This window comes from Brassica napus, chromosome C9, assembly GCF_020379485.1.
Source record: "Brassica napus cultivar Da-Ae chromosome C9, Da-Ae, whole genome shotgun sequence".
Classification (NCBI taxonomy): domain Eukaryota; kingdom Viridiplantae; phylum Streptophyta; class Magnoliopsida; order Brassicales; family Brassicaceae; genus Brassica; species Brassica napus.
The window spans coordinates 13506956-13521798 of record NC_063452.1 but is presented as its reverse complement, the minus strand read 5'-3'; the positions used below and the strand labels follow the sequence as shown (position 1 = coordinate 13521798).

Genomic DNA, 14843 nt, shown 5'->3' with positions numbered 1-14843 from the left:
TTTTGGACAAAATAAAGTTTCTCTTTGGAGATGCTCTAAACAAACAAAGTATTAGTTAAAATATAAAAAATTCATACACATACACACATATATATATAATATTAAATAGTGTAGAAAGTAAATAAGACGCGTAAATTTAATCACGGAACATCATTTTCAATGAATTTATAATTTACCTGTCAAACATTGAATTTTATTCGTCAAATATATGGGAGATCAACATTTGTTTCAAACGACAAAATGTTTATTTCTAGAAAAGGAAAAGACACACACATATATAAATTAAATAGTGTAAAAAATAAATAAATAATAAGCAACTTTGTATTATTTAAAACCGAACAAAAGCAAAACCAAAAGCCACAAGTAATCCCAAACCTACAAGAAATAAAAATAAACACGGACCTCCGTTAGAAAGAGAGTAAGAAGGAAATGGCGACGGCAACGATGATCTTTGCGGCTGCGATGACGGCGATGATTTTGGTTTCATTGCAGCAGGTGGAAGCGCAACCGGCTACGACGTGCGTAAACAAGCTAGTCCCGTGCTTCAGTGCTCTGACAACGACCACGAAGCCACCAAAGGATTGTTGTGACTCGATAAAGGAAGCGGTGGAGGATGAGCTTCCATGCCTCTGCACCGTCTACAACACTCCTGGTTTGCTCTCTCAGTTCAACGTCAGTACTGCACAAGCTCTAAATCTCAGCCGTCGATGTGACGTCACCACTGATCTCTCCGCTTGTTCCGGTAGCTTGTGACTTCTTCAGATCTCTCAGATTTATTAATTTTAATTAGTCATTAGAATAATGTTTTTATTTATTTTTCAGGTACTGGAGCTTCATCGCCAAAAGCTTCTTTACCTCCTCCAGGTATAAAGTAACTTCACCTGCTCTTCACATTTTTTAAACTGAAAAATAGTATCGAATATTTTTTCTCGGATATTTATTGGGTTATCAATTTTTAGAATTTAATTTCAAGTCTTGTTTGGTGAATTATAGTACCATTTTATTCATTATTCGATTAATTAGCCGGAATTTAGTTGTAAAATCATACAGTATGTTTTTAGTTAAGTCAACAAGTCAAGAACGCATAAATTTTATTTTTCCCGAGACTTCAGTGTTGAGTGTGAATGCTATAGCTTTTTCTTGTACTTTCTTTTGCCTCCGATATTGACTTGAATTATTCGAATAATAATCAATAACATGTTAGGTTAAATATTTTTTTCAAAAAAATTCAAAATTATATTTATCATTCATTTGTTTGTTGTGTTGACCTTTTTCTCTATCGTATGTATTTATATATAATAACAGCAGGAAATAGAGGAAACGGCACCGGAGTTGGAAACAAGCTCGCCGGTTATGGAGTCACCACCATGATCTTGTCTTTGGTTTCAACCATCTTCTTCTGAAAATACTTAACCGGAATTACCAGGTTCACCGGTTTATTATTAGCTCTTAATTCTCGAGATTGCTTGTTGTGGTAAACTTATATTAAGGATGAAATAAAGTTTTGTTATTGTTCACGTGTCATTTGTGTCCATGTTCTAACATTATATAACTATTGGATTTAATTCTTCTGATGGGATTGGAAGATGTTTGTTTATTCAGTGTGATTCTTTCGAGTATGATTTTTGTTATGATAGAAATTGAAAATTAAAAAGAAAATGAGCTCATTGCTGCTAGATAACTAGTTTTAAGAATACAACAACAAAAATTCCTTAAGTATCCCTAATGGAATTCTAATTACCAAGTATGGAGTAAAGGGAGAAATTACATAGAATCGTCGGGAAGGAAGCAGCTATAAAGTTTTGTACTTGGTTGCTTGCTTACTTGGCCCTATCTGTGTCATGTTTATATACCTTATATAGTAAAAAAAACATTGTAATGTGAGATTCGATATATGTCACGTGTAGAATCATTACAATAAATGTGTTCACACTAAAATGGATACGTGTCACATGTAGAGAGTTTAGCTTCTCAGCCAAACTCTACATAAATATGTTCACACTAAGTACTTTACGTTTTTTAATATAAAACTCACATGAATGATTCTTTTTACGTTATTTTTACTGTCTACGAATAGAGCTGGACAAATTATTCATAAATTTTGATTCGATTCGTTATTCGTTTTGATTCGAACCAAAAAATCCGGATATCCGTTACTCTATGAAGCAAATAAAATACTAAAATGCAATATCCGTAAAAAAAAGCAAATCACAAATATCAATATTTATAAAAACGGATGTCCAATTTGATCCGTTATATGCATATATATATATATACATATATACTTAAAGAATTATATATAAGTTATATATTATAGTTTATATAAATTTTACAATATTTTTGTTTTTAAATAATTTCATTTTAAGAATTTTATTTTTAATGTATTATTTTGAAAAAAAAATCATTTAATATTAATTAACAGTATCTTTATATATTTATCAACCATCTTTATATATTTTTACATACACACATACATGTTCACATTGACGTGAGCACCTTATAACTAAGTATTTACCACAACTGAAATATCTAATTTTTTTTAAGTTAAAATATTATTTTTTTTAATGCTTCTTTTACTATCGACCAAATTGTAGTAAAATGATTTGTCTTAATAATTTTCTTTTATTTTTTTAATTATTATCCGTTTAGAAACTATAATATGGAAACGATTGATTCGACATCACGACTATCTAAGATTCATAACATGAAAACAAACAAATAATACTAATTTTTGATTATCACAGGAAAAAAAAAAAAAAAACATCAAACATTTTAACCGAACAAACCAAATAAATACTGATTTAAAATGATAGTTATATTTTAGGTGATTAAAAACCAAAAAACAACCTAAAACCGAACTGATATCCAAATTAAACAGATTAATATGTCTTTATTAAAAAATAATGAAACTAATAATCACATTCTGCGCAAGGCGCAGGGTACATGGTCCAATTTTGTTTTCACGTTTTTTTACATATAAGGGCCCTTTTATAACAAACTACAAATACTTTTTACTAAAATATGAAAATACATAAAAATTAGGGTCCATTTTAATAATTGAATAGGGTCCATTCAAACTAAAAGCCGAGATATTACGTTTTTGAGAACATGACTAGACCATGATTATACCATCAAACCCACTTGGGTATTTTTAATGATAATTTAATTATATAAATGTACTTAAGTGGACTTAAGAACTCTAGTTAAGAAACTCCAATTTTGAGTGGTCCAATGGGAGTTTTTCAATTAAGGGTTAAAAAAAAATCTATACTATTAAAACAGAATCATATTATCTTTTTTACCTTAGCTTGCCATTTCTTTACTAACATTGCATGTTTCATTAAAAGGGCAATCAATTAATATTATAACACATCTATATTGGACCATTTTTTTGGATCTAGCCCACTGTGCACATCAGATCTCTCTTGGGCCATTTGGACCGATTAAGAAATCAGATCTAATTCTCACATTTTTTTTTCTTTGGGCCTTTTAGTCCAAGTTCAAAAAAAAAAATTCAACCATTCTTAATTTTTTTTTACTTTTCTTAATATAATTTAAGCATTCATAAAAAAAATTGATTTTTTCATTGAAAAGTATAAATCTTTATTAAAATATATAATTATTTTTATTAAAAATATTAAACACATAATAAAATTAATTTATCAGAGTTATACCAACTTAATTCATTAAAAAAATAAAGTTTAATTTTTTAAACATAAATAGTCATTTAAAATGCAACACAATAAAGAAAGAAAAAAAGTTTAAGTCTTTTATAAAATAAAACACAAATATATGAAATATGACATTTACTAAATATCTGTCAATTGAAAAAAAGGAAAATAAATCTGCACTTTGAAAGCGCGGATAAAAATCTAGTTATTTATTAAATAAAACATAGTAAAAGATAACATTTAAAACATAGATGTTAAAAACAACATAAAAATAAAGACTAGTACAATAATCGAGAATAATTTGAAAAAACATCCGAGCTCAATTGTTGTCTTCATCACGTCTAAATTTACGCCATATATGTTCAACCAAATCAGCTTTCAATTGTTAATGCATTTGTCTATCACAAATTCTAGTTCGAACACTCATCATATTGACGATATTTGTAGGAATATCTGTAGAAGATGAAAAAAATAGATTAAATGAGATAAGAAAAAAAGATTAAATGGGAAAAAAACAACAAACTTTTTTTTGGAAGGAAAAAAGAAACAAAAAACAACAACAAGCTGATTAAGGATTGATCACCAATCATTCTAACATCGGTAACACAGTTTTTATTTATTTTTTATTTAATTAAATCATTCATTTAGTTTAAAAACCCATTAAAGATCGTGCGATAATCATGGTCTAGTGGTAGTTTCTATAGAAGAGTACCTCAAACAAATATTAATAGAATAAGATAGAGTAAGAAAGAGAAAGATGAAATGGTGAGGTACGACTCGTGATTAAGAAACGTTGAACAATTGGGAAGAGCTGATTTCTACGGGTGTTTTCTTCCTATTGATGATATTAATTGTTCAGCATTTAAATTTAAACAGATAAATAAATTGTAGTAATATATTAATATAAATGCTTAAAGAATTGTGCCCAAGAGACTTGACCGTTGATTAGGCCTGGGCACGGATCGGATATCCAAGTTTTTGAAAGTATTTGTGATTTGCTTCGTATATCATGGATATCTAATTTTTTTATTTGCTTTGCTTCGGAAAAATACGGATTTTCGGAAAAACGGATATCCGAAAAATAAATAGATATTTGCGGATATTTAGGAATACTTACGGATATCTCATCTTTTTTATTAATACAAATAATCTTAAAATTTTGTATACAAATTTGTTTTGTAAAATATTTTTTTGCATGATATATAAGATAAAAATTAAAAGAAGTAATGAAACTACATATTTTGTAAATTTTTTAAACTTAGTTAAAAATTATAATAAGACAAAAACTTAAGAAAAAAAATTATAGTTGTCATAAAAATTTTCACTTTCTTTTATATAATACTTTTATATAAGTAATAATGTGAATAGAATTTGTCAAATCATATGTTACAATAATAATTATATAACTTATACATTTAAAACTTTAAATATAATCAAGATATACATATATTTTTATATTGTCGGATCTGATCGGATATTCGCTTCCAAAAATTTTAATATTTGTGATTTGCTTCGATTTTAACGGATATTGATTTTTAGTATTTGTTTTGCTTCGAAGATTTACGGATATCCAGAATTTTCTGATCGAATCGAAACGAATAACGAATCAAATCAAATTTAACGAATAAAATGTCCAGCTCTACCGTTGATTATGCTCTGAGGTCCAAAACTATTCATCAGAAGGAATAGCTACGGGTATTGAAATCAGCAACTCCATTTTCCTTTTCTTGAAGAAGCTAGAGGTTATGCTTAGCTTCCTTAACCATTGGAACTTGGTTGCTTGCCTGGCTGTTTATGTTTGAGTAATGAGTCAGTGTTATGCGTTCTTCGTTTGTTATAACGGTCACCATCCTCATTTTGTTCGGTTTAACAACCCATCAGGAAAAAAAGAAAATCATATAGATATCAAACACAATATATGCTTGGTTGTTTTCGCTTCTGAAATGTAAAAAGCAAAAGAAATCATAGACATATTATACAACAAAGAACACAATCGCTAGATTAGGCCATACGGGTAACTGCAGCATGTATAGCATCAGCGAGTTGAGAAACTGTCTTAGAACTTAGACCTGCAATGCTTACCCTCCTGCAATAAGCATTTACAACCAAAGTGAATGAAAAGAAGGAAATCACATCCTACAACATGGTAGGTGAATAAGTGAGATGACAAGTTTCATTGATCTTCCCAGCTGTTTTTCTTAGAATTTATATGCACCTATCTTAGCTCAGAATTTAGTTCAGAATAAAATGATACTCAATAAATTGCTTTAGAAAATCTCCAAACCATTGCTTTTTTTACCTTTAAATGTTATAAATCATTAAATTTATTCTTACTCACCTCTATTTTTACTCTAAAAAGAAATTGATGTATCTTCTGTAGATTTACAGGAGTAATCTATTTAGAGAAAAGTACAAATGCTATTTTTTTAAAGATATATATTAGAGCGTCTTTTCTATTATATATTTTTTTAAAAAAATTTATAGAAAAATAGAAAATATATTGGAGATGGTTTTCTTTCTTGCTGTTAACTCTATTTTAACATTTGAAGATAAGTTATACAATGTCCCTCACCCGTCATAGTTCATGTAAATGTGATACTCTTTGGCTATGAAGCGAACTTGCTTCTCATTTAACCCCGTAAAACTAAACATCCCAATCTGTTTGATAATGTGGCTCCAATCACCAGGTGTGCCTTCAAGAACAAAATGGTACAGATCAGAACTTTTGAATGATTCAATTAACGAAAAAGTTTTAGGAAAAAAATCATTAAACCAAACCTCTAGCTTGTAAAGCTTCATTTAACTGTTTGCGCATGCTAAATATGCGGTTAGCCATTCCTTTCAGCTCAACCGTCCAGTCATTGTACATATCACTGCCAAAAATGTATACACATAAACTTTGAGCGTAATCTGAGTTCACATAAGAAAAGGTATGTAACCTACTGGTTTTTATGTGCAAGTGTGATCAATGCATGCACTATACGTTTTCAAACCGACATTATGCATATTGTTGACAACAAGAATCAAATTCAAGATCCGTATATTCAAGCTCCAACAATTAATGTTGTTATAATCATAGGCATTTCAAATAATTTATGAACTATTATAGCTCCTATAATAACAGCTACCTGTTTTTAAGAATTGTGGTAACAATTGATGCTCCATGAATAGGTGGGCTAAGATACATAGGTCTCACAACAAGTAGCAGTTGGCTCTTTACTTTCCTAACCACATCCTCTGAGGTGCATACCTTCACATTACACCCACAAAGATTATATAAACTTTTCAAAATGCTTTAGTTATATAAACCTAGGCGCCTAGCTCTACGTTTGCGTGTGGAATAGATTTAAGTTTGGTTCCTTACAATGGTAAGAGCGCCAATACGCTCTCCATAAAGACCCATATTTTTGGCAAAACTTTGAGCTATCAAACATTCACCTCCATCATTAACAAACATTCGAACAGCTTGTGCATCTGACTCAAGGTCACCACTAGCAAAACCCTGAAAATTAGCGGAAAACATATAAACCTAAATCTTTCGTTTGTTGGTAAAACAAAGAAACAAAGCAAATACGTATATGAATTACCTGATATGCGTTATCAAAGAACGGTAATAAGCTTTTAGATCTCACAACTTGTCGAATCTGTTCCCATTGCTGGAGTGTTGGGTCAACTCCTGTGGGGTTATGCGCACAAGCTTGCAATACCACTATAGCTCCAGACGGTGCAGCGCCAAGATCCTCGAGCATGCCTGTTTTGATGTTAAGAATTTATGATTGGTGTAACACACTAAACATCATTTGTGAATGGGTCAATCAATGAGTAATGCATATATAGAAGCCAACAAAACATGACAATGATGAATACGATAGACAAAGAGTTTGCATGTAGACAGAATTACAAAATCAACCTTTGAAGTCGAGTCCTCGGGTTTTCGGATCATAGTAACGATAATATTCAACAGAAAAACCCGCCAAACTGAAAATATTAGGATGGTTCCCCCACGTTGGGTTTGAAACGAATATGACACGCTGAAAGCAACGAGCGAAACATAATTTTCAGTTAAAAGAACTCTTGAGATTTGTTGCAAGTTTTTATTGAAGCCCACACTAAAGGCCCACTTATGATCCATTAAGAAGTCTCAATAGTTTATGTATTAGGGTTTCTAGATTGATATAAATATGTTGTTAAATGTTCTTTGGTTGTAACTTTGGCTGCCTATAGTTGCAGCCTTCTTTAAACCTTTTAAGAGATCAATCAAACTATTTTAGATTCTTGGTGACAACTTACAGATCCTTTACGTTCTTTATTTCTCTGCATAATAAAGCTCATTTGAGCTATCATCAATAAGTCTTTCGGACACAAATCTATCTTTTATAACATATTCACAGTTTTGTGAGTATGGTTAATTCGTTTTGCATCTGTCTGAATGTTAAGAATATTTTTTTAGTTTTTCAACAACATGCATTACATTACATAATTGTGAATCAGACTGGTAACACAATCACAACACTAAGTTACATGTACGTAGTCATGACTCATTATGATAAAATTTAAAGGTTATTTTACCAAATTATAAATGAATAGTGAGAAATATTTACTTCTTGGTTGTGTTTTGCTAGAAACTCAGCTCCAATTCTCAAAGAACCAGTACCAGACAAACACTGGATCGTAACAACTCTATTCTCTTTCATTGCAGAACTGCCCAAAACAAAAAAAGAAACAATATATATAATAGAATGAAAAAACATCAAATCCAGCAGTTCGCTACAAAAGAAAATCCAATCAAACCTGGGATTATTTTTTTTAAACAAAAAATATGAGATAAATAGCAGTGTTTGACCAAAAAAAAGAAGAAGAGATAAATAGCAGTGAATCTATTACCTATCATCACCTAAGATGAGCTTGGCGCTCAATTTGTTAAAGTCAGCAAGTCCATCAAGGGGAAGATACTCCTTATCCCGAGACCTTGAGGTAGACCCAAAAAAAAAAAAATAACAAACAAGAAACCAAAAAATCAAGTCGTCTCACGGCCTTACAAACAAGAGGCTTACATGTCATTTGCTAACTGTTGCTCAGCTCGCCTCACAGCCTGAAGAACAAGAGGCTTTCCTTCCTTTGATAAGAAAAAAACAATCCAAGGACTGTGAAGATCCATGCAACGTAAAAAAAAGGCCGGACTAGGATCATCTCTACTAGTGAAGATCCATGCAACAAAAAAAACAAAATTACCTCAGACCGATAGGAACCTCCGCTTAAATTCAACTTAACCGGACTAAGATCATCTCTACTAGCAAAATATACCTGTTTGTAATAAAAACGTTAAAGTTAAACACAACTTGTACACTAATAGAATCAGTTAACGACTAAGTTGATGGAAGCAACATAAATAAAACAAGAAAGAAGCATGCATTAAGTAAGAGCCTTAGAGTAAAGTTTAGTAGATACAGTGAGTATGTGATCTTGGGGAGCAGGAACAATGCTTGAAAAACTAGAATCCATGAGAAAACGTTTGACTCAGTTGAAATGTTGAAGTAAATTTGGATAAACATTAGAAAACGTCGACCAGTTACTTAAAGGAGTGTCATGTGAAGTCAAAGCGTGATTAGGTTAACTAAACAAATTCTTTTAAAATATAAAGTTGCCTTTTTAAACAGATAAAAGATTCATTTCTTAAATAAAAAACCTGTATTTATATGAAAATAATATATTTAAACTGAGACATATGGTCATTTTTAATTTGATTTTAGGTGTACCGTACCGATAAGAGCCGTGTTTCATGTTGTGTGAGAAAGGCATGCCCAGTGCCACCGAAAAAGACAAAAAAAAAAAAAAAAACGTAACGGTCTAAGATAAAGTATTTTCTTAGTTGTTCACGAGTATCATCGGTGCGTGCATGTTCTTATATTTCGGCGGATTAAACGGAACTTTCTCATTATTCTTTATAATTTTCTGACTTTTTAAATCTGGATTTTTTTTTTTTTGAGCAATAAATCTGGATTATTGTATCCAATTCTATTGGATTTAATTTTTCAACTGTGAGTAGATTTATGTCTGGCCAAGCTTTGCGACAGAATTGGAAAAGATAGAGACGCTGCTGATATGCTTTTCGGATTTCAACATCATCCATGATCCAGAAGCGTGCAATCAATTTTTAGATTTTTTAGCTAAGACTGCTAGATCCTTCCATAGAGAGTTACATTTTATTAGTTGTTTTATTCCGATCTGGTTATTCAATTCACCTCAAGTTTGAATAATAGAATGGCAGTAAAAAAAAAACTAAACTGTTAGTGGATTTATTTAATTATAAAATGAAAATAAAAAAAATCATTTCCGTTAGAATATTTCTTTGTTATTTACTGGAATTATATCATTTCTGTTTAGAAAATGTGTAAATCTGCTTCATGAATCTAAACTATTAAAACTGAAGTACATTTGTACTAAACTCTTAGTTTTCTTCAATAATTAGAATTTTATGTCACTGACATGAAACACAGCGTTTAATTTAATTTTCTTAACCCTCGTTACTTAGCGAGATCATAAATCCTTACCTTAATTCAGGAATCGTTTATGGCAGGTACTACATTCATCTACTCCGAATCCGTTGTGCATCTTCCTTCACGGTGTACATACTTGGCTTTGGGTTAGCATTGAATTAACATTCAAAAAATGAGGAAGACGAAGAGCTACAGTACATGCCATTGCCAAAACGAAGATGGAACGATGTGAGCAATGTAAGTAATCTCTTCTATAAAAGATGAAGTTCTCACAGTATAACTTAATTTCATTAATGAAGGATTGATTCATTGTGTGATTGATTTCTTCTTTTTGTGTCTAGGCGAATTACAGAACTAACTAGATTACAACTATTGTGAATGGTTCCATGCTTATGACTCCTAAAGCTTTCGAATCTCATGCTTCACTTATTAATTTAGGTGGAGAACTTAATTTTCTAATTGTTTTTGTATTTTGATTCTTCTGTAGAGAAAGGAAGTTAACGAAGACTTGCGACATAGCATGTCTTCTCTTCACCGACGCTGGTGAAGCCGAACAAGAAGAAGAGAGGCGGAGAAGGAGAGAAGACAAAGACGGCTTAGACTAGGTTTTAGTTTTATGTTTAATTTTTATTTTTTTCTTAGAAAAATTGGTTTAGTTTGGTTTACTTTGATGTACCGGTCTTAAATTGGTAACCAATTTTGATATATAACTTTTTATAAATTTTATTTATTTTATCAGTAATAGGGTAAATAATAACTAACAAAAATACTACTCCCTCCGTTTCATTTTAATTGTCGCTTTAGACTTGCACAAACAAATTAAAAAAACATTTAATTTTATATATTTACTAGAAAAAAACATCATTACCAATACACGTAACCACATTTTAATCAATAAAAAAATAGATTAGAAAAGTCAATAAATTTTGCATTGAAACTATAAAATGACACTTATTTTGAAACAAAAATTTTACTCTACAATGACATTTAAATTGAAACGGAGGGAGTATTAAATAAAATTTAAATATCAAAATTGGTTACCAATTTAAAACAGCAAATTGTAAATAATATGTTTAGTTGTTATATTATATAACTCAAATATACATAGGTATAAAAAATTTAGGCTTGCTAAATAAAATTTGCAAAAATCTGTACTTATTTTTTAATATATTTTTTATGTTTCTATTTAAATAATGTATTTGTTTTAAAAAAAATATCAATGTAAAATTTGAGCTTTATATTCATCTTTAAATCCTGATATTTATAGTTTAATTTCATAAAACTCACAATATACTTAAAACTCTAATATTTTACATTTTAATATTTATTTTACCAAGTAAAATGAAAAAAAAAGCAAAATAAAAGAAAACACAATTTCATAATTTATAAATGAATCCTAAACACATTGAACAAACACAAATATGCCAAAACTCAATAACATATGAATCTATAACAAGAACATAAACAATTATATTTATAAAATCATTTTAAAGTAAAAACATATAATTACGAAGAACAAACATTCGCGCGGGTCAAAAGCTAGTGTATATTAAAAAAAAGACATGAGATAGATAGAAATATACGGTTATTAGTAATACTAGAGATTTTGCCCGGGCTACGCCCGAGATTAGACAAAAATACCAATGTATTTAATATATATAATGCAGAATTACATCCCTTTTTATTAAAATGTAAACCATATATTGAATTAGAAATGAGTAAAACTGAAAATTTATCATTTTTACAATCTAAAGATACATATGAAAGGATATAAGAAAATGTGAAATGAATAAAAAATACTTAAACCTAAGTTATGATCCCAAAAAGGTTATGATCCAAGTATGTTTGCCCTTATATATGAGGTTATCATGGACACAAATTATTAATCACAAGTAAAGTTCATCTGGTTGCGATAGAAATGAACCATTACATGAGCAAAATCTGAAAACATGCCACATCAGTATTCTAACATAGTAGATATTCACATATTTATATTTTTTGCTTGTAATGCTTGCACTTTTGATTTAATTGAGTTCTAAATTACGGTATTGGAAATTCTTTATGGTATTTAGAATCTATATAAGTTGATGCCATTTACAATGATGTTTTGATAACCGCCTGCCCATTGTAGAACAATACTAAAAATGTGCTAAAATAATCCTCAAAGTTGTCATCAACATTTGTTTAATGCTAGACTTTAAGTGTTTATAAAGTTTAAAAAAATATTATTAATAAGTAAAAAATGTATAACATAACAGAGTCTATATACTTTTTTTGAAAAAAAACAGTTTCTATAACTTATTTTCACATTTATTTTGGTTCATATTACCAGTGATTATTAACTCGATTATCTTTTTTAGGAGTCTGCTTCATAATTTTATTCATAAGTATCTTAAATTTTTTTTTTATCAAGTATCACTTGACTTTGTATTTTCTATACTATTCCAAAAAGTTGAAAGGATTTTTGTCCAAAAAGTCAGCAATAAAACTAAACTGTGGAGAATTTTATATCTAATTTATTAATTAAATATTTTTCTAATTCACTATATACGTTTATTTATTGGTTTTAGCGTGTACCTATTCAAAACTAAATCTATAACAACCTCCATTTTTGCTATGGATTTTGAAGATATATACACTTCATTATGTATATTTGACCTATAACATATACTTGTAGGTCCAGGAGAAAATTGGTATTTTAAATTTAAATAAACTAAACCAAAGATGTAGCCCACAATGTTGTTAGCGTCTAAACGTACCAGGTCACTATAAGTTTGAACCCTAAATTTCTTTAGAATGTATTTCTGGTATATTTCCTTAATTGGGAATATTTCTATCATTCAATTGTCTGAATGATATAAGGATGAGCTGTTAGTCGGTATTTTTTGAGCAAATGGGTTTTCAGAGCAAATTTAGTTACATTGGTTAACAATAAAAGACATTGTTTTTTCCTTTTGCCTCTTTAATACAAACACGTGAGCATGTTCTCTATTTTGCTTTTGTCTCTTTGCTTCCCCGTTGATTAGTTGATTGATTCTTTTCTCTTATGTGATCTTTGTAGTGAATAGGATCTGGAATCTCATCATTGTTTGTTAGTTAGAAGTGTAACATATCAGTAAGTCACGAAATGAATCTTGTTCACCCTAACATAGTACAATATTTGATATAAAGTTCTTTTGGTGATAGAGATTGTGTTAGAAAGAACAAAAATTACTTCAACTACACTCTACAAACAAAAGACATACCAATCAAAAATTTGAGAGACTGGTCAAGTTTCTGAATAGTTAAACCAAGATGAAGGATTTCATTCTTGATCCTATCCTGAAGGATTTCTTTTTCTCGATATGTAATTGAACTTGTGCATATCCAAATCAATCTCTAAGTAGTTTGGTCATGTCCAAATGATCAACACACACAACAACTACATTAGCACAGAGCACTGAATATTAAATGTGCAATTATCTATTGTAAACTAAATACTCCGTAATGACGTTTTACGTGCAAGACATTGATTGGTAGAGCATTAGCATTACTATTATACTCTACATTTTTCAATCAACAATTGATACAAAACATTTAGAAGAACATTTACTAAATGCTAATGATCTCCAAATGCTCTATGGCCAATTCAATGCTCTCGTATGAAGCTTTTAGAAAAGCATTTGCATTTATAATTTATAAAATTAAAAATATATATATATAATTAATTCATTTATTTTGTTTAATAATATCATAAAATTATTTTTATATCCAGAAAATAAAATTTTGATTTCTAAAACTCATTTACAACAAAATTTTTATTTTTTAAAAAACGTATTTCACATTTAAAATTTAATTTAATTTAATTTATTTTAAACGTTAAATATTATTTTTAAATAGATATTTTAATTATCATATTTATTTTAAAATATTTTTTTTGATATAAACATTATTCTTAAATTATTAAATAAAATTTAATTATATTATCTTTTTAATTTTATATGTTAGAAATATATCATTAAAATAAATATATTATATATTATATATTAATTTTTATAATAATTTTAAATAGCATACTCATGCTGCTCTATCAATCATCCTATTAAACAGTTTAGCAAAAGCATACAACTCATGCAGCATACTGCTTCTATAGCATACTGCTTAGGCCTGGGCAAAATAACCAGAACCGAAGAACCGAACCGGAACCGAAACCGAACCAAAATACCCGAAACTGGAACCGGACTAATACCCTCAAATACCCGAACGGTTCCTATATTTTTATATCCGAAATAACCGAACCGAACCGAACCGGAACCGAACCGAGAACCAAACGGGTACCCGAATATATAAAAATATTAACTATATATACATATAACATCACTAAATATATATTTTTAATTTAAAATTCTATTAAAAGTATCTGAAAATAGTTGAGGATAACTAAATTGTTATAAAGTATCCAAACTACCCGAAAGTATCCGAAACTATCCAGATAGTTTTATCCGAAATATCCAAAGTAATCCGAAATATCCAATTTTTTTATCTAAATCATCATAATTATTTGATATCTTACCCTAAATAACCGATATTTTATCCAAATTATCCGAACTACCCGAACCGGATCCCAATGAGAACCGAACTTTTTCCGGTTCCTACATTACTATCCGAACCGAACCGAACCCGAAACTATCTGAAC

At 29.5% G+C, this 14843-nt stretch overlaps 2 protein-coding genes across 5 annotated transcripts; one reads left to right on the top strand and one right to left on the bottom strand.

Annotated features, from left to right (window-relative positions):
* The first annotated feature begins 313 nt into the window (after positions 1-313).
* Positions 314-1597, top strand: LOC106401515 (non-specific lipid transfer protein GPI-anchored 7). 4 transcript variants are annotated; one of them, XM_013842049.3, is made up of 3 exons: positions 314-742; positions 823-864; positions 1306-1597. In XM_013842049.3, exons 1-3 carry the CDS (start codon positions 430-432, stop codon positions 1401-1403), a joined length of 453 nt encoding a protein of 150 aa, XP_013697503.1. In that variant the 5' UTR covers positions 314-429; the 3' UTR covers positions 1404-1597. The 4 variants fall into 4 exon arrangements, with proteins under 4 accessions (XP_013697503.1, XP_013697504.1, XP_048626004.1 ...); XM_013842050.3 differs by having other exon boundaries at positions 316-742; positions 1309-1597; XM_048770047.1 differs by having other exon boundaries at positions 330-745; positions 1309-1597.
* A 3955-nt stretch (positions 1598-5552) lies between these two features.
* Positions 5553-9277, bottom strand: LOC106399919 (aspartate aminotransferase, cytoplasmic isozyme 2-like). The gene is made up of 12 exons (XM_013840362.3): positions 9120-9277; positions 8904-8975; positions 8726-8787; positions 8556-8639; positions 8273-8372; positions 7582-7702; positions 7259-7422; positions 7036-7173; positions 6800-6921; positions 6450-6544; positions 6244-6364; positions 5553-5757 (listed from the first exon to the last, which is right to left on the bottom strand). Exons 1-12 carry the CDS (start codon positions 9171-9173, stop codon positions 5673-5675), a joined length of 1218 nt encoding a protein of 405 aa, XP_013695816.1. The 5' UTR covers positions 9174-9277; the 3' UTR covers positions 5553-5672.
* Positions 9278-14843: the final 5566 nt, after the last annotated feature.